This window comes from Rhinichthys klamathensis, unplaced genomic scaffold, assembly GCF_029890125.1.
Source record: "Rhinichthys klamathensis goyatoka isolate OS25496 unplaced genomic scaffold, OSU_Roscu_1.1 h1tg000119l_1, whole genome shotgun sequence".
Lineage (NCBI taxonomy): Eukaryota > Metazoa > Chordata > Actinopteri > Cypriniformes > Leuciscidae > Rhinichthys > Rhinichthys klamathensis.
The window spans coordinates 1,908,365-1,929,419 of record NW_026606656.1 but is presented as its reverse complement, the minus strand read 5'-3'; the positions used below and the strand labels follow the sequence as shown (position 1 = coordinate 1,929,419).

At 37.4% G+C, this 21,055-nt stretch overlaps 1 protein-coding gene across 2 annotated transcripts; it reads left to right on the top strand.

Moving 5' to 3' along the window:
- Nucleotides 1-640: 640 nt before the first annotated feature.
- On the top strand, nucleotides 641-11,746 carry fus (FUS RNA binding protein). Of its 2 annotated transcripts, none has more exons than XM_056255234.1 (15): nucleotides 641-739; nucleotides 1,612-1,636; nucleotides 1,741-1,901; nucleotides 2,470-2,644; nucleotides 2,755-3,008; nucleotides 4,735-4,921; nucleotides 7,017-7,051; nucleotides 9,759-9,791; nucleotides 9,879-9,988; nucleotides 10,066-10,195; nucleotides 10,297-10,380; nucleotides 10,472-10,643; nucleotides 10,930-11,027; nucleotides 11,127-11,262; nucleotides 11,387-11,746. In XM_056255234.1, exons 1-15 carry the CDS (start codon nucleotides 727-729, stop codon nucleotides 11,424-11,426), a joined length of 1,653 nt encoding a protein of 550 aa, XP_056111209.1. In that variant the 5' UTR covers nucleotides 641-726; the 3' UTR covers nucleotides 11,427-11,746. The 2 variants fall into 2 exon arrangements, with proteins under 2 accessions (XP_056111209.1, XP_056111207.1); XM_056255232.1 differs by having other exon boundaries at nucleotides 10,297-10,398.
- Nucleotides 11,747-21,055: the final 9,309 nt, after the last annotated feature.

Below are 21,055 nucleotides of genomic sequence, written 5' to 3'. Positions count from 1 at the left end.
GTATTAATAAAAAGTATGATATCTACATAAACATAAACATCTTCTGAACCACTGTGAAAGATATAGCCTACCTTTTTTGTTGGGGGGGGGGTATCTGTTAAAGAGACCTGAATGAGGTAAATGATGTCACACATGGGTGGAGTCTAAATTATTATGTGCAGAGAATAGTTGTTGTGATGGGGTTGAGTTCAGACTGAGGGACACAACTTTATAGTCTGTTTTTTATCAAATATCTTGCATTTTTTTTAGAAAAATATTTTTCACAAGAAAGTAACAAATAAATCCTTACAATATTGCCAAACATTTTAGACACTGCGCACATCTTGTTAAATATTTTCTAAGTACAAATTCAGTGAAGTGCCTCAGGGACATGACAACATGCTTAGTGTACAGATATAAGACATTATTTATTTTATGATAAAAATTATTTAAATGCAATATTTTTTTATTCATTATAATGAACGTACCAAAGTAGCCTATTGTGAAAAGCTTTTAGTATTCCATTTTGGTGAACCACCACCTTAAAAAGGTGAAATATTACCGAATCTCAGAATGACCCTGCGCCGCCTGCAGGTTCATACCTCATACCGACACAACATAACAGCGTCACTCATCAGTCTCTCACTCACTCTCCGCACAGTTGCGCAGTTGGTAAATGATAACCAAAGGTGACTGAGCTCAAATTGGGCTTCTGCATCAGCTCCTAAAAGGATTTCAAGCGCTATCATGGCGTCAAATGGTAAGATAGGTCAACGTATTTATTAGGCCTATTATTATTTGTCTTTTATTATAATCGCTAACGTTAGGTTTTGACGAAACATAGTATCTAATGCAAAACGTACCTAGTAATTTTCATTTGTATTGTTCACTCACAAATGTCGAAGTGATGTAATGTACGTGTTACAGAAGCAATGGACCTATTTGGAGCATATATAATATTTGTGAAAATGCGAAATAAAGAACATGTCGGCATCCGCCATTTTGTTTGCAGCTCTTTCAATTTGAGCTGGTTTGTCCTATTACTGACCTAATTTACCCTGAGCCCATACTGAATATTTTCTCGATTTAAATTCAGTTTAGCTACATTCAGGCATATCCTCTACATCACACTGGTAGCGACGCGACAAAAAATGTAACGCCCCCATTACGATTACAGAACTGTGAGCGAGGGCTCATTTATTAAAACGGGAGCTTGTCTAGTTGAATAGTTAGATTACCCCAAAATGAAAATTGTTATCATTTACTCATCCTCGTGTAGTTCCAAACCTGTATGACTTTCTTCTGTGGAGCATGAAAGAAGAATGTTGGTATATAGTTTTGGTCACCATTGACTTTAATTGTATGGAGAAAAAAGGGTAGCCTAATTTCTCAAAATATCATATTTTTTGTTCCACAAACGTTACTCATACAGGTAAAATGTCACGATTCTAAAATAATTATATTACATAATGTTCGTTTGTGGGTGAACTATCCCCAGACTAGTACTCTATCTTCCCAAAGCCAATGTAGTCTTTTGATCAGATGCAGATTCATGATCTTGCCAGTATATATAAATTACTAAAAAACAAAAAATAAACACCATGTATAATGTACATTGTCTTTTCGCTTTAGATTATGCTCAAACCTCAAGCCATGGGTAAGTTAAATGCATCCTTTCCAAAGTCTTATCGTAATATTGCATTTATCGTAAGATTTCTCACATTTATCATTAAAAAAATGAATTGATTTTGTTGTGCCCAGTTATGGTGGCTATGGAGGACAGTCCAACCAGAGTTACAGTCAACCCCCTGGCCAAAACTACAGCCAGCAGAGCTTAGGAGGATACAGCCAAAACTCAGAGAGCAGCTCTGCTCCTTATAATCAGAGTGGATACGGCTCCAATTATGGACAGTCCCAGTCAGGTATTATACGGCAATGCTGTGAAAGTTAAAGTCAACATGAAATCAAAATGAACAATTCTCTTTTTTTTATGGAATAATGCAGTATTTAATATTAAATGATTTATCCGTTTTCATGTGCCCTCGTATTCTTTCATCAAAATAACTTCACATACCAATTGCTACAACTCTTCAAATGATGTTTCAGGGTTGCCAGGTTTGCGTAACAAAACCAGTCCAATGCTATTCAAAACCCGGTCCAAAACCAAACCAAACCAAAACGGGGGGGGGGGGGGGGGGGGGGGGTGGAGAGGGTTGCTTAAACCCACAAACTAAAAAAACAACCCGTGGCAACAGTGTAAAAGTAGTCCAATTACGTGGGAAAACTACGGATTTGGCAACATTGATGTGTTTACTGGGGCGGGGCAACCTGTCACTCACATGAGATCACAGCAGTAGCAAACCACAATGAACCAATCCTGCCCTTCATTTTTTTTCTTGTTCAAGAAGCAGTTTCACTCGGTATATACTTCACAATAGGCAAGAAAAGACTATCACAACTTCCATTTCATGGCGACTTTATCTTTTTTAGGAGGGTATGGGTCTCAGCCCCCCTCTCAGGGCTATACTCAATCCAGTCAGTCGTACAGCTCTGGAGGCTACAATAACAGCAGCCAGCCTCCAGCAGCTCAAAGTGGAGGATACAACCAGCAGTCTTCTTACTCAGGATATAACCAGCATCAATCTGCTACTTCGTCTGTCTCTGGGTGAGATTTCATTGGTGAATCTTTTTGTCAGTGTGTCTAAATTCTAGGTTTGTTATGCCCAGAATATGGCATTATTGATAAGAACATGTTAAACCTATTTTGTGTTTCAGTAACTATGGGAACAGCTCCCAGTCGTCTGGCTACGGTCAGCAGCAACAGCAGCAGGGTGGGGGTGGTTATGGTGGCAGTGGGGGTCAGTCTGGAGGATATGGGAGCAGTGGAGGACAGAGCGGTGGATATGGGGGTAGCGGGGGCCAACACCAGTCCCCCCCTCAGCATGGAGGAGGTCCTTACAACCAATCTTCCAATTACAGCTCTCCTCCACCTCAAAACTATGGGCAACAAAATCAGCACGGACAGGGAGGTGAGCTTGAGAGATTCCTTCAGCAAGTTAACATATAGAAGTTTGATTTGATTCGCTATATAACGATCTTGGTAATAGAAAATAAAGCTGTTCGGTCTCTAATTCTAAGACTAGAGAATTGGCATTTTCTATATTTAGAAACTTGTTAGCAACTTGCTTTTTTAAAAAGTTCAATGGTCTGAATATTCATGTTTATGTTGTAGAACAAAACACGTAATTGTAACCACAGACCTTATTGACTATTAAATCGAATTCTAAAAACCTATTAAAAAATTCTTAAAGAAATATTACAATTCTATACTTTTTTGTCTACATTAAAAAAAAATCAAATCATGTTACCAGTGAATTTAGGCATCACAACATTATAATATACAGTATGAAAAATGCATATTCATTTTTAAATTTTATGAAGATTACATTTAACAGTGTACACAACTTTTAAAATCTGAACATATTTTAAAATACATCATACAACATCATTCACTTGCTGACTTTGTAAATGGTTACAGAGGACAAACTGGGCATCATACACTTAACGACTGAGGATCACACCCTACAAGTCGTTACAAACACAAACTCACGCATATATTCGCTCCTCACAAATGCGCATGACAAATGTAATCAAATCGTGTTCTAAAATTGGCTTAAATTTTTTTATTTTCTCTGACTGGAATAAATCTTAGTCTGAAACTAGAAAATATGAGTCTGTGCCCATCATACACTACGGGATTTTCAGACTGGCTCTGATTTTCGGTAACTAGCGTAAACCCATCTAGACTGTAAATCGGGGCAAAAGTCGTGTAGTGTATTCTAGTATTAAGATGACGGCAAAGGTAGTCTAAATGTAAAAATAGAGGAAATGAGCATGCAAAATTTGATATCGAAGGGCCTGTTTGCACCTGGTCACTCCATGCGTTTTACTGATTGGATAGCTAGCTATCCATTTTGTTAACTTCCATTTACACTTGGCCACATAAATGCGTCTCTGCAAAACGTAAATAAATTTGTTCTTCAATTCCTACGGTATATGCAAATTGAATGGAGTTCACGTCAACGAAAGCAACAGGTATATGAGCTGCAATTTATTTATCATCGGCAATTTCAAGGTCAAAGACCACAATAGGAGAGAAAGTGACATCAGCACTGGTAAGATAATTTAGTCTCACTACTTTTAATGAAGTTGATTGTGTGTTGAGCTTCAGGATGCGACAGCTAACTTTCAGTTTCTTTTGTGGCAGTTTGCGCGTCGGCTTGCTGAAGAGATGGGCTACTCGTGTGCGTCGGGCCATATCTGTGGCGATTCGTGTTGCAGTAGAGCTGTGATATGTTGCTACTGGGAGCCTATAACACGCTCACACGTTTATTTTTTTAACATTTTGGGAGGAGTAAAATGTATGTGGTTTCAACAGCCAGATGCATTTACGCTTGTCCAGTTTCATCCTCCTGAAGTGGTTTGAGTGATGAGATTTAAATCCATCTCAAATGTGTTTCGGAGGGCATTTACACCTTGTCTTTTCACTATCGAATAGCTATCTGATCAGAGAAAATGCATGAAGTGTCCAGGTGTAAATAGGCCCTAATTCTGGTCAATAACCTATATGGTATCAAGATGTTGTACATCTCCACTCAAAAAGTTATTTCAAAAAGCGATTACAATGAAAGGCTTAAATGTTTAAGGTAGACATGTAATGTATTTCCATTTAAATATATTGTATTTCATTTCTAGGTTACAACCAGGATTCCCCACCAGTGAGTGGTGGGGATGGAGGAGGAAGAGGCTATGGTGGTCAGGATGGCGGATATAGCCTGGATGGTAGAGGTGGACGTGGTCGTGGAGGTGGCTTTGGAGGTCGAGGAGGGAGTGGGTTTGACAGAGGTGGTCGTGGAGGACCCCGTGGCAGAGGAGGAATGGGGTAAGCAAACATTCATATCACACACTTCTTCTTCATCTCCTTCACCACATAAAGTTCACATGTATGCATCAGTGTGTCATTTAGGGAAAAAATAACACTTTCAGGTAAAAGGTTAAAATAGAGCCAACGGTGTTACACCACATCGACTGGCTGGGCTGAAAGTAAATGGTGGCCTAGACCACGGTAAACTACAGATAAAGTGTTTTGATTTGGGGTGTAAAGTTTCGGTCTACTTAAAACAGCAATATGGACAAAAAGTGATACTGAATACAGAAAATTTGTCCAATCAGGAGCCAGAATGGTCTGGTGTATGATTTATTGGTGATCCTCATATTCATGTATTTACCTAAAATGATGCATGACGTTAAGTCGGTGCCAGTGTGCTGAATATTTCCGTGTCTACACCCTTCACAAGATGGAACCAGCCAAAGGTTCACATAATATTGAACAAAAACTAATCAGAAGTTGCAATGAATGACCAGGGTTTTTTTTTTTTTTTTGTTTTTTTTAATAAGAATCTGTTAATCGTTGACTTACCGGCAAAAAAACAAAAAAAAATAATTATAGGTGGTCTGTCCTGTGGCAAAAAGTTGATAATTTTACTAGTTGTCTATGGGAGTGCATCGCATCACGTTTTCCTTCACACGTCCACATTGTGACGAGGACAGGAGTTTACTATTATTATAATTCATTGTATTTTTAGGTTTTATTTACGTTTTGTTTACATATAGTGTTAGCAGTATAGTACATTGTTTTCATTATGATTTCCCATTTTTCAGTAATGGTTTTATGTTTTAGTATGCAATTAGTTTTAAGTAGGGATGCACCGATACTAGTAATCAGGTTGGATACAATATTAAAATGTTCTGATGCCGTTAAAAAACGTTAACATGAAGCATATTGTGAATGACTATAGATGCTTTCCTAGAATTTTCTAGAATTTCAAAAGTAACGTTGAGGTGTTTGACTTGTTTCAGTGGATTCATTCAGTCAGATGTTTTTAATGGGCAAAAGAGAGAACATAAGTGAGAGAGTGCTAAAACTCTTGCTTGTGCTCCATTTTGTCATCCCCAGATGCCCTGGTGATCAGCAAAGTAAACAGTTCAGGAAGATTTTAAACATTCAACCCTAAATGTGCTTGGAAAAAAGTCTCACTGGTATCAGCCAAGTAAAGTATTGGTGCATCCGTAGTTTCAAGAACATACAGTCTTTTACAAACCCCCCAAAATAATAAACTCGGGCAAGTTAAGGTTAAAATGTTACATTAGCATAATTATTTGAAGCAGCAGATCAATCCCATCTGGCTGTGATCTCACCTGTTCTCTAAACCTTCTCCATCCTCTCCTACAGGATTATTGTGTGTTGCAATGCTTTAATGAATCTTTAAATCTCCTCCTAGGCTGTTTTCTACAAGGTTCAGCGATTTAGGCTTTTCCTATTGAAGAAGATAAAACAGAAACACAGGCTCTAGACAACTGGGGAAGTGAAGATTAGTCAAGAATAAACAAGGAATGTGTGATTATTAATAAAGTTTAAGGGTCCTTTCAAATCTTAAAAGGATCCCAAAACAGTATGGAACAGCTGGATTAATCCAAAAGGGGGAGAGTGGTCACATCAGTTATGTCTATTAATTTTAATGCAAAACTGAATGCAGTGTATGCAGTTTCTGTCCAAAGAAACAGAACACGGAAACCGTTTGGTATATAATGGGTGAAGGTCCTGGGCTAAAGATGTACCTTCAAACTGATAAAAGAAAATACTTGATTTGGTGAAAGAATGATTGAGTTCACAGATGCACTGCAAAGCTGCATGGTAAAAAATATATGGTAATTCTTTTGAGCAAAATAGGCCAAATGGTTATGATAGAGGGCCTGCATGACTTGGGGAAGGAATATCAAATGGGTTTCCAAAATTCCCTAATGGGTTATGAGGAAAGATGAACCTAGTGAGAGGGAGCAGAAAAGAAAGGGGGCAACGGGAAACTTGTAGAAAGGATGATGGAGATTGGGTGGGCCCTTTCCAGCCTCAAGAGTGAAATGGGGCACAACCCTCATCAACCTTCAATTCGTCTTGCTTCTCTCTCCTTCTCCGTCAGAATGGGCGATCGTGGAGGATTCAATAAGTTTGGTGGTAAGTGACAAACTCTTCAAACAAGGAACTTCAGGGGTTTAAAGAGAGCCTGGTCTAAGAGGGAGGAGTGGGTGTCTGGTCATGTCACATAGAAATTTGCGTTATATTTTTAAAGGGATACACTGAAATGAATGCGATAACCACCTTGTGTGTGTGGTAAATATAAGTGGTAAACAACTACGCTTTAATACATTTAGCAACAGCTTTCTCATTATGCACGGTTAAGGTAGAAACAAAGTCGTCTGTAAACCGTTCTAGTAAAAGACCTTATGGGATCGTTCACCTAAAAATAAAAATTCTGTCGTCTTATGTAGTTCCAAATCTCAATGACTTTGTCCTCTGTGGAACACAATGGAAGACATAAGAGAATAATTTTTTTTTTGGTGAATTATCCCTGTAAGTGCAATTTTTCAGCAAATACATTCTCTTATTAGTGTTTACTACACAAACGACAAGGTATACAATGTAATTTTCAGAGTTTAAAATTAGATTTTTATTCATTTATTTTAGATGGATTTTCACAGGCGATTACTGGAATTGGAGATCTGGAATTTCAAATGAAGTAGAATCTATTGATCAGAAACATGAAAAATGGTTGTTAATACGTGTTTGGGCAGGTATATCTGAAAGTCCAAAATCTTTTCTTTTCTTTTTTTTTTTTTTTACATTAATGCATTCATCAGACGGTTTAATCAAAAAGAAGCTTACAATGCACTCAAGGTTAATATTTTTGTTTATCAGTATGAGCTTCCTGGGAATAAATCCCGCGACCCTCGCACCATGCTCCAGCTGATGTGCAATAAAGTCAGTTGTGGTTAAAAAAGACTTCAATGCTTGTGGCAGTATTGTTTTTTAGTGGCTGGACAGTAACGGTGATATGCACATACCTTTATCAGCTGTACAGTGTGGGACGGCATGTCTTCAAATGTCTGGGAGAATGTTGAACATTCAAAATATTCATCAAACTTAAATAAAAAAATTCCTGTACCTTTTACTGGTTTTCATTTTTGGTCAATTTTTTAAAATGTTATTGGAATTTATCGTGACGATTCCAATATGTGTGGGTTTTTTTGTTTTTGTTTTTTGGAATTTCCTTTTTTGGAGCACCCATTTTATACTCTGAGCACTTTTGCTTTTCAAAAGGTTTCTAATGTGGCAAACATCTGGATTCTTTTGTTCTGGTTGTTCAAATTAATTTGTGTCCGGTGGTTTTAGGGTTGTACTGGTCTGTTGAAGGTCCTAATGGAATAATTCTACACACAAAAAAGTACATGAAAAAGTTATTTAAAACAACAGGAATGGAGGCCTGGAGATGGAAGGATTTAAATTACACATCTGTTTTTTTTTCCACAGTGTATCACACAGTTTGAAATATGAATATCATGTTCATAATTGTTTGAACATGTCAGCACCAGCTGGAAACCAACATGCTTGTGTTCACTACACTGTTTCTAACTGGTAACTACCTCAAAAAGAATCTAAAGGTATAACAAGGGGTCGTTTACAATACAATTTGAAATGAAGCTAGATCCAGTAAAAATGGTCATGGGTTTCATGTGGAAGGAATATTTGCTGAAGATGATGAATTGTGAACTTAAAGGTGGTCTTAAAGGCTGTTACGCTTTAGAGTTGAGGAACGTCTGTTTAATACAGTGAGTCATGGTCATATTTACTAATACTGAAAGTATACCATTTGGGTTTCAATATTATTCTTTTGATTAGACTGGTATAATGTGTAAGATTGTGGTTCATCATTGATCATTGTAATCTCTTTAAAACATCAGTGGTGTTGGTAACTATTCTAATGGTTATCTAAATTACTTGTGGTTGAATAAAAGTTGAAAATGGTTGCTTATGCTGGGAAATCCAATGTCTAGATTCACTCATAGACAAAAAGCATTGAGCAGTGTCTGACATATTGGCTGTTTGGAAATCATCTTTTGTGGGATGGAGAATGAGAACCTTATCACATGGCCTATGAACATATTGTCATTGATGAAATGGGTCGTAATGTCACAGATTGCTGTGGTGTTCAGTGCTAATGGAGTTACTAGGTTCTTAATAAAAAAGGTGAATGACATGTGACTGGTTGCAAAGTGGTATTCAGTTCAAAGTTGTCCTTATTAGCTATGCATGTTTTACATACAACCAATGAGATGACAAAAACCAACAACAACAAAAGACCCAATAGCTGCTCATTGCAAAGCAGACTGTAAACGTATGGTCGGATGGTTTTGCAGGGGTTTGAATCAGATGGTTATTGCATGGTTTACAGCTTTCCAGAAAATGAGAGATTTGTGATATAAAAGCAAGTACATGAAGTTGTCCGGCATGTATTTCGGTTAACGTATGAGGATAAATCAAGCTACAGCTATCAGTATGGGAGGAAAGAATCTGCTAATTGAGTCCTTGGACTTATTTGAATTTTGGCCAGTTTTGTCAATTTTGAAAACGAGTCATGTTGATAAGAAACAATGTTTAGAAAGTGTTGGTTGGTGCTTGGCACTCTCGTTTAGTCAAATATGCTGCTACAGATTTCCATCAGGTTCTGCTTTCTGTATCTGGAGCATAAATTATAATTTATTGTACAGATGTATATGACCCCATTAAAGAAAAGTCAAAGGATTACGAATGAGTAATAAGTGTTTGTAAATCGTATGTTTTGTGTACATGCGTAATATTAATAACTGTTCCTTTCACTTCAAAGGGCCCAGGGATCATGGAGCTGGTGGGCCAAATAGTAAGTATACGGCAACTGCTTACTGCAGCTACTTGCATTATTAGACGATTTTCAAACATGATTATGAATTTAAATTTTTTGTTACAGTGCAGGAGCAGGATAACTCTGACAACAACACCATCTTTGTGCAAGGTCTTGGAGACAACTATACTGTGGACTCAGTTGCAGACTTCTTTAAACAGATCGGCATCATCAAGGTGGAAAAGCAAAAAGTTCCATTGTGCTGTAGCTACCTTTATAGTTCTCCTTGTCATAATATCTATTTTTTACACAGATCAATAAGAAGACAGGATTACCCATGATAAATCTATATACAGACAGAGAGTCAGGGAAGCTTAAAGGGGAGGCTACTGTTTCATTTGATGACCCCCCTTCAGCAAAAGCAGCCATTGATTGGTTTGATGGTATGTTGAAAGAGAACCACACAAGTGCCTACTTTCTAAAACAAAGCTGGAGTTTTTAGAGCGTCTGTCCAGTCTAAGTCACATTCATCTTTTCCCCTCAGGTAAAGATTTTAATGGAAATCCAATCAAGGTGTCCTTCGCCACTCGCAGAGCTGAATTTGGACGCGGCGGTGGCAGCATGAGAGGTGGTCGTGGTCGAGGAGGTATTTTAGGTTCTCTCCCTCTCTTAGTCTCTGTTTTGTTTTTCTGACTTGGGTTTTCGCTCTCTTCTTGCAGGGCCAATGGGCCGTGGGGGATTTGGGGGAGGCAGAGGTGGTGGTGGCTTCCCAGGTAACAATGGCGGTGGTGGTGACAATGGTGGTGGTGGTAATGGCGGTGGTGGTAATGGCGGTGGTGGTAATGGCGGTGGCGGCCAGCAAAGAGCAGGAGACTGGAAATGTTCAAATCCGTAAGTAATCCGTTTGCACTTACTTACTACTTTACAAATTATTTTGTAGCAAGGTGTAAATATTATCATGCATCTCTAGTTGGATATAAAAGTATGTCCAATACTGCTAAATGTGACTATAAGGCATTAAGATATTATAAACGTTAAGATTATGATTTTCTGGAAGGCTGATTTGAAGCAGTTGTTTTGTCAAACCAAAAATGTATTGGGAAAGGTGCTGTATTAATAAATTTCACTTGACTTGATAAATTCATATTTTCTGTGCTTTTCTCTTGTGCGTATGCAGAACATGTGGTAATTTAAACTTCTCATGGCGAAATGAGTGTAATCAGTGCAAAGCTCCCAAACCGGAAGGAAGTGGAGGTGGAATGTCGCCGATTGGAGGTAAAGAGGATCTTTCCTGTGAAAATGAACTAGATTTTGTGGCAGCATCTGACTTACTAGAGATAGTGGATTGCTGCTTAAATGCACCTATTTTTGTAGGTGGTTTTGGTGGAGACAGGGGCAGAGGCGGTTTCGATCGAGGTGGTTTCCGCAGTCGTGGTGGTGATCGAGGGGGCTTCAGAGGAGGGAAGGGAGGTGACCGCGGTGGATTCGGACCTGGCAAGATGGACTCAAGGTGAATGCTCTGATGATTCACACTGTTGCACATCTTAAAATGTTAATTGGTAGAAAACTGATTTTCAACATATTCACCAGTAAGTGACAAATGTATCTTAGTGCCTCTGTTGTGTGTTTTTCAGGGGAGATCACAGGCATGAGCGCAGAGACCGGCCTTACTAATGGGAAATTCTCTTTTGTCCAAATAAGACTTTAATTCCGCGTGGGACCAGTATTCACTCCACTTCAACATTTGTTACCTTCTTCCATACGTTTTGTGTTGTATGTTGTTAAAATTAGTGTTTTTGTTTGATTTCTAGTAATATAACTTTTTGTACTATTCTCTCTAGACTCTGATATTGTTAATTATGAATAACTTTTTTTCTCTCTTTGAACTTGTTGGTGCTTAGATCACAGTAGTAATATTTGTGCAATTTATTAAATATACTTTCTTTGACTTTTTTTTATTTAAATTGTGGTTTAAAATTAAAAATGTCTGAAAATAGTAAATTGTGATGTGGCATTACTTTATTATCTCAACTTCATTTAATTTCCAAGTACTTTGCATTTGTCGATCTCATTGACTTATGAGAGTTATATGTATAACCCTAACCCTAACTGCTTATCTCTAAATAAAATATATTTCTTAAATACAGGGTTAACTACTGTTTAACTAAAAACAGTTTCATTTCTTGAAATAAAATAAATGTTAACTGAAATTATATATATATATATATACATACATACACACACACATACATACAGTACCAGTCAAAAGTTTTAAAAATAATTTATTTTTAATGTTTTTGAAAGAAGTCTCTTGTGTTCACAGATTCTGCATTTATTTGATCAAACATACAGAAAAAACAGTAATATTGTGAATATATTATTACAATTTAAAATAAAGATTTTCTATTTTAATATTTTTTTAAATGTAATTTATTCCTGTGATGGTAAAGCTGAATTTGCAGCATCATTACTCCATCATGTCACATGATCCTGAAATCATTCTAATATGCTGATTTATTATCAATGTTGTAAACAGTTGTGCTGCTTACAGTAATATCTTTTTTTTTCATAACCTGTGATACTTTTTTTAGGATTCATTGATGAATAATAATAAAAAAGAACAGCATTTATTTAAAATGAAAAACTTCTGTAGTTTGGGGTCAGTATTTTATTTCTCCTTTAAAAAAAAAGAAATAATACTTTTAGTCAGCAAGGATGTGTAAATTGATAAAAACCCATATAGCATGGTGACATTGATAGAATGTTGACTCAGTGTTGATGCGTCAACACTAATTGCATTGAATTACCGTTACAAAGTGATGTTGCTTTAGTATCACTCTTGCACCCTCAGTTAATGGTGAAGCAATGTTGAGATTTCAACCAAAAATCAACGGTAATAGTATTGATTCAACATTACAAAGTGATATTTTTATCAACATCACTTTTGCACCCTCAGTTAATGTTGAAATGGTATTGGATCAACATTACACTGATTGATTATACATCACTGATGCTGAATCAATATTGAAATTAACAAAAAATAATCAATGGTAATATTGTTGAATCAACGTTACACTATGATGTTGAATCTAAATCACTGCTGTTGAATTAACACTGAAATTAACAAAAATAATCTTTGGTAATATGGTTTGATCAATGTTACAATGTGATGTTGATTCTAAATACATTTTGTTGAAACACTGAAAATACAACTGAAAAAGAATGTCAAACAATGTTGCCATCTGATGTACCAAGTTAATGTTGAAACATTAGTCGGGGACTCGGACTCGAGTCCAATTTTGAATGAACTCGGACTTGTCGCGCACTCGGATGAATTTGTACTCGGACTTGACACGGACTCGGACATTTTAGACTCGGAAAAATTTCCGAGTTCGGCACTGGAGGTTATTCAAAAACGAAACGAAACTACTTGTGTTGTTTCCACGCTGAGCATTGTAGCCAATCACAGACATGTATTAAGCGCATGAACACAGTGGCAAATCAGAGGCATTTTAGAGTCAACATGGGGAGAATTCGCTCAAAATGTATGTTTAGAATCAGCACGAGCTTTATCCTTTCGCAAAATAAACAAAGTCTAGACGCGATATAAATGAGAGATTCACTGTGCAGTGCGGACAACTTCAGTGTTTATGACGAGAGTTTTATTGAGAGTGCAGAACGCGGTAAGTGCTGGGGTGTATTGCAGCGCTCCGCTATTGACAATCTAAATAATAGTTTTGTTTTCGTGCTTCTAGATGACCAGTGGTTACGTTCACACTGTAATTATGAAGAGTGATAAATGCATTTGTGAATCCGCTAAATTTTAGTCCTGTGAGTCTTGAAATTGTTGCTGATTGACACAGTAACCATAGCAACATGAGAACGTGATAACCATAGCAACATTTTGGCGTCTAATAATTTTTATTATTTTTGTTACATTTACACTTTAGTCATAAGTTTACATACACCCAGGGTGCGATTTGTGAAAAAAAAAAAAAAACAGAGGGGGGGATGCTTTGAAAAAGAAATAAATCATGAGAACATGAACTTCATCACTGCATTTGCATTTGGAATTGTAAAATCTTTTTTCTTATTAACTCATGAAGTAGCCTAACGCAATATTTTTACTCTAATAGCTTATGAACTGTGATCACACACAACGAAAAAACACGCAAGAATTAAATCCCCCTCCCAGTACCACGGATAGTGCCACTCGGTGGTAAATTTATCTCCAAAATGTAATTTTTAGTTCTTTATTAATAAGAAGGATCATAAAAAATATTGTTTCTATTTAGTACTGCACTGAAAAAGCTTTTTCACATAACAGATGTTTAATAGCCTAGTCCACAAGGAAGGAAGGAAGGAAATTATTTTATTTGAAACAGGGACAATGCACAATAAACATTAAACTTGTTAAACAAGAGAATATGTCTTGGGCCAGGTTGTAGCAACATTTGCTAATTTGCACCTGTAGTCCCTGGGCAGGTATAACATATTTAAAATAAAATTGCACATGAGTTTGAAAAGAGTGATGTCCATCATACAGGTATACAGATTAACAATACAGAAACAGGGAGACCATCAGCCTATTTACTCTCGGTTTCACCCCTCCCCAACAAACACATAAACAATATAGCAGCATCTTAAACACATTATAGCACAATTCAACTCTAGACAATCATTCATAGACAACACACACACACTCACACACACACAATCTTAACAATGTGTGCAAACTTGCTTACTTAGCAACCAACTCTTTGACAAGCCAGAAAAAGTGTGAAAATATGTGCATAAAATATGTTCCGTGGGAAGGGTATTCCACTGTCTCATAGCGATACTTGAGAAAGAGGAGCTCCCAAGTTTAGTTTTACGACGAGGGAGGTTACACTCCCCCCTTGTGACACTTCTAGTTGTTCGCTCTGTTTTTTCAGAGCATAGTGTGACAAACTTTTTCAGAGGGGGAGCAGTAGCACTATATATGATTTTATGTATCAAAGACACATTCGAGTATTTTATTAAATTGTCAAGACTAAGCAGCTCATATTTGACCAATATATTACAGTGATGATAATAACGAGTTTTTTTATCATGAATCTTGAGGCAGTCTTTATACAGGGATTCTATGGGTTTAATGACTGTCTTACATGCTTGAGACCAGGATGTAATACAGTACAAGAGGTGGGAAATAATCATTGCATTTAAATATGTACTGGATGCAACAGTGGTAAGAGAATTTCTTATGTATCTATAATTTACTAAGTTAAATTTCAATTTATTGCACATATTTTTAACATGACCTTTAAAACTAAGCGTAGAGTCTAGAGTTACCCCCAGATACTTAAATGCATCTACATGTTTTATATGTTGGCCACTTACTAAAACTTCCGGATAAATATTAAGTTTAGACCGGTTTGTAAAAAACATAGTTACAGTTTTCTCAACATTTAATGTAAGGCATGAGTCATATAACCAGTCACTGACCTTACTCATAACATCTGATAACTTTTTGGCTACTTCTGTTGCACTTCTCCCATGGGTATATAAAACTGTATCATCAGCATACATAACAATGTTTGTACCCTTGAAAATCAAAGGCAGGTCATTAATATATAAGCAAATGAGTCCCTCAAGAAAAATGAGTCCCTCAAGAAAAATACAAACACAAACACAAAATACAAAACAAACTTGATTTTTAATATTGTGTGTCATTATTACCTGAATGATCCACAACTATTTTTTTGTTGTTGTTGTTGTTTTTGTAATGGTTGTTCATGAGGAAAAATCTTCCAGCTCCTGCACATTCTTTGCTTTTCCAGCTTTTGCATATTTGACTCCTTACTAACAGTGACTATGAGATCCATCTTTTCGCACTGGTGACAACTGAGGGACTCATACACAACTACAAACCATGCAAACATTTAGTGATGCTCAAGAAGGAAGCATCTGTTATGGATGGAACCGGATGTAAATTGGTGTAAATTGTTCAAAAATTGCACCATCATCTTGCTCAAAAGTTTACACTTCAATAGTGCGTCAACAAATTCCTGACCATTTCAAAATTTGGCACCTTTCCAGCAGTTGAGTCAATTTATTTTATTCAATCAATCAATGACATAAATATATTGAAAGATTATTCTTTAAAAAAGAAAGGGGGAGAAATAGGACAAAAGCATTTCAACCTTTCAAAATATAATTGGCTTCAGAAGTCTGATTTCTGATGTCATAACTGCAGGTGGTCCAACGGTTCAGGTTTTTAAAAATCTGTCTCGCATCAGACTACTGCCTCTTTTCCTTTGGGTTCTCTGAAAACTGAAAAAGAAAGCATGATGTTAACGAGTCAATTCAGTTGTCATACAGTCACATTCAAGAATGTTAATATACTAAACAATACGAGTCACTTTAAAAAAAAAAAGTTGCTGAACACAAAATATTCTAACTACGATTAGTATCATTTAATTCTGTTTATTTAATTTATTTTTCTAAAATCTATTAATGCTTCAATATCAAAAGAAAGCATTACGGCAGGGGTGTCCGATTTTATCTCCAGCCCTAATTAAACACACCTGAGGCAATCTTCTTTCTTTATTTTTTTACAGGCAAGTCATTAAGAACAAGCTCTTATTTACAATGGCGGCCTGACAATCAAGGTCATTATGATCAATGAAAACTTCCAGGCAGGTGTGCTGGAGCTAAACTCTTCATGAAGAGGAACAAACACCTCTGAGCTATAGCCATTAACTATATCTCAGTTCATTTTCTGTGAAACTACTTAGCATTCAAGTAACAAGTTTATCTTGTAGAATAAAAGAGCTCAGGTTTTTTCAATGAAAATTTCTTTAAAGGGATAGTTCAGCCAAGTCAAGTCGGCACCCGGCAGTAGTCTTGACAGACCTTGACTATGCGGATGACATTAGTTTGCTCTCCAATAACATGAAACAAGCTCAGGAACTACTACACAGGGTAGAGCTAGAGTGCACTAAGGGTGTACTCACACTAGCCAGTTTGAACCGTGCCCGAGTGCGTTTGACCACCAAAGCGCGGTTCGTTTGACTAGTGTGAGTGCTCCGAACCGTGCCCGGGCGCGGCTCGATTAGCCGGCCCTGGCCCGCTTGGAAGAGGTGGGCCAGAGCACGGTTCAGTTGGACTCGGGCGCGGTTCGCATGCAGTGTGAGCGCTAACCGTGCTGGAGCACGGAACAGGACGCGTGGCGTCATGGTTTTGCGACGCTCCAAAACCAACACAGTCCGTAATCAAAGCTGCAAAGTCCTTGCTGCACTTCAGCTGGTACCTTGCAAACCTCCTCATACGAGCAGCACGATTACGTGAAAATTTTCGCGCCACTAAGGCGACGCATCTGTTTAACAACAGGCTGTGGACCACCGTGGACCAAACGACACAAAATTATCCACAAAGAAAACAGAGCGATGGACTTCATTGTGTTCAGAGAGCGCCGCTCTTCTTGTTTATCCCGAAACCGTCGCACGCACCATAATGACGTAAGCGTGCTCCGGCACGAATGCTGAAACCCTATGTGAGTGCAGGCCAGAGGGGGAGTGGGGAGGGGGGACAATCGTACTCGGGCCCGGTTCATGGCAACCGTGCCTAGTGTGAGTACACCCTAAGGTTGGCCTTAGGGTAAATGCAAAGAAAACTGAGGTCATGACCTATAACGTACCACCGGAACATCAACCTCTGATAACAGTAGCAGACACTGTGCTTAAAGAAGTTGAGGACTTTAAGTACCTGGGCGCATGGGTCATCTCAACTGAGCAAGATCTAAAAGTGAGGAAGGCACTTGCATGGAGGGCCCTGAACGGCATGAACAGTGTATGGAACTCCAACCTCTCCCGCCAAATCAAACTCAGCTTCTTCTACGCGACAGTAGAGTCTGTTCTCCTCTATGGCAGTGAATGCTGGACCCTGAATCCAACCCTAGAGAAGTCCCTGGACGGGTGCTACACCAGGATGCTGCGTGCAGTGCTTAATATCAGTAAGAGTGTGCATGTAACCAACAAAATCCTGTATGAGGGAGTATCAAGAGTGAGCAACAAGATTGCTGTGAGGAGAATGAGACTTGCAGGACATTGCCGAAGGCATCGCGAGCTGCCAGCCAGCAAGCTGGTGCTATGGGAACCAACACATGGCCATCGGTCAAGAGGACGTCCCACGCTAACATACGTGGACATACTCAAGAGGGATACAGGAGCCCAGAGCACCAACGAATTGGCCGGATGCATGGAGAATCGGGATGCCTGGAGGCAACGATGGAAGGCTCGTCTGAGGACGACTTAGAGAGAGATAGTTCAGCCCGTAATGAAAAATCTGTCATCATTTACTCACCCTCAAGTTGTTCCAAACCTGTATGAGTTTCTTTCTTTCTTCTGTTGAACACAAAATAAGATATTTTAAAGAATGTTGGTAACCGGAAAGTTGACGGTGGCCATTGATTTATAGAAGGACAAAATTACCAAGTCAATGGCTACCATCAACAATCACGTCTGGTTACCAACATCCTTCACTCTATCTTCTTTTGTGTGCAGCAGAAGAAAGACATTCATACAGGTTTGGAACAACTTGAGGGTATACAGGCCTAAATAAATGATGTCATAATTTTCATTTCAGCCTGAACTATCCCTTTAAAGCTGCAGATTCACCAATATGTAGAACTTAATTTCTTTAAATATCACAAAATAGCAATGTCAGTCACTTTCTTAATAAACACAAGATGTTTTTTGTTATTGTGTTTCAGTGGAAACAAGCTAAACTGAATGGAAATTAGTTATTTCTCAAATTTAATACAGATTCAGGAATATGGATGGTTACCTGATTAAGCAGTGATAAGATACAGGATATCATCAAGTCCCAGGTCAGGTGATTATGCTGTCGACAACAACTCAGTGTATAATCAATGTCAGCATTATCAGGAGGGTGCTTCTCTTTTTTTTATTGACCATCTTCATCTGCCTTCACTCTTACTAAAGGAGCAATGTGCTCTGCATGCAAGCACTGATGGATGCAAGACATGGGCTATATGTTTGCAGTGTAACATTCTTGCTCATGTTCACGTCTCCTGTACTTCAAGAAATCTGTTAAATGGTGTTAGAACTTTATTCAGGAAATTCCTTATAAACTTTACTAAAGCAAGATGCAGCATCTTTTAAGAATGTAGAAAAATAGATGCTTTATTCAAACAGTTTAATAACTTTTTAATGTATCTAATTACAGTGAGTAACAACAAAAAGCGCAAATAAGCACGCAAAACAAAGGAACAGAGAAATAAGGTAGATGCACCATTGTTTGAAACTCTGCTAGAGAAGTCATGTAAGTATGTCTGGTGCTTCAACAAACAAGAGGTCTGTATAGGATGCACCCATGTTTTCTCTCTAACCCTTTCATGCATAGTGGTCACTACAGTGGACAGCTATTAAAAAAGCATTTTCTTGAATTTGCAAGGGCAAAAGTTGCACATCAATCTCTTCAATGGACCCTGGTGGATCATCCTATACATTGCAACCAAGTTGCAAGCCGTTGTGTTTCGAGTTTTTCCCCCTCCAAACCAAGATGGCCAATGGTCAGTCAGACATGCCAAGTTGCTCCGGAATATCCACCCGTTCCTTCTATAGGAGACTCTTGTAGGTAAAAAAAATATTGCAGCATCAAGCAACATCTAATGAGTCATATCACAGTAAAATTTTCCAAGTTTTGATTTTAGATTGGGAGAAAAATCTGATTAATCACCTGTCCACTATAGTGGACCTCATGCATCAATGGCTATATTTCATACTTATACTGTGAATATTGTTTTTGAAAATACTTAATCTGCAGTGACTTTTTTTTACTGTAAATAAATGTATTTGTATTATTAGAATGTTAATTTCATTGACATCGAAAAAAGTTATGTGATTACATAATTTATGTGACTTATGTATTACTTTACTCATTTCATCAAAAAATTATGTAATGCATTACTTGTTAGATCAAAAAGTTATCTGTTTACGCAATGAATGTTGCTTGTAATGCATTTATTTACTCGTAACATCAAAAAGTAATCTGATTACGTAATGCATGTTACTTGTAATGCATTACTTTACTTGTTAGATCAAAAAGTAATCTGATTTCGTAATGTACTATTGTAATGCTTTTCTTTACTCGTAACACCAAAAAGTAATCTGATTACGTAATGCATGTTACTTGTAATTAATTACTTTACTTGTTAGATCAAAAAGTAGTCTGATTAGGTAATACATGTTACTTGTAATTAATTACTTTACTTGTTAGATCAAAAAGTAGTCTGATTAGGTAATACATGTTACTTGTAATACATTACTTTACTCGTAACATTAAAACAAATCGGATTATGTAATGCATGTTACTTGTGACACATTACTTTACTTGTAACATCAAAAAAGTAATCTGAATGCGTTATGCCTGCCCCAACACTGCTCATTTCAGATGAGATTGAAAAAAACGTATCGCTAGGTTTTCTCAGAGGAGGGCTATGCTAGAAATGTGTCTATCTTGAACATAATCAGAATTATCAGCTAATGGTACACTGGAGGGAGCATCTGAGTGGTTTCCACAGTAGTACCTTGACAGGCTGTAGAAATTTCTGATGGAATCACGTCCTCATGTTCTGATATCAAAGATACACGAAGTGCAACTTGTATGAAGTTCAATTGCATTTGCAATATTTCGAATTTATATTTTTTGTATATATTTTATAGTTTTCACATGATTTGATATAATTGTATTGATTAGTTTGTTAAATACACATACTTTATCTGTTTGATTATTGTATTATGTTTAATACAGTATCTCTTCAGTTTAAACCATAAATGCATGCTGTCCACTCAAGTGGACACCTGAAAATCTCTTTGGAAAATTTGTAAAAAAAAAAATTAAAAATCAAATCTTGTTTTTCATGCCCTAAGAGCAATAAAAACACATAGGAAAAAAATCCTGACTGAGGTTATCATAATTCATGCATGAAAGGGCTAATGAGGAAGCATTAGACTACTGAGAAGTGCACATGCAAAACCAAAATGGGCGTTTACCAATTTCAATTTCAAACTACAATAAATGTTTTTCAACCATTTTTCAACAGACTTGCTAAAATCATGAAGGCCCACCCCTAAACCAAGCCCCCAGTGGGTTAGAGCAAATCGGGTAAAGCGGTTGAAAATGCCATTGTGGTTTGAAAACGGCACTAATTGAGAAACACCCACTAGTGTTCTGCAGAGATACATCTTGTGCTCATCAACTACAAATCACTGTTAGTTCAATGTCACTGTCTCCGCCCA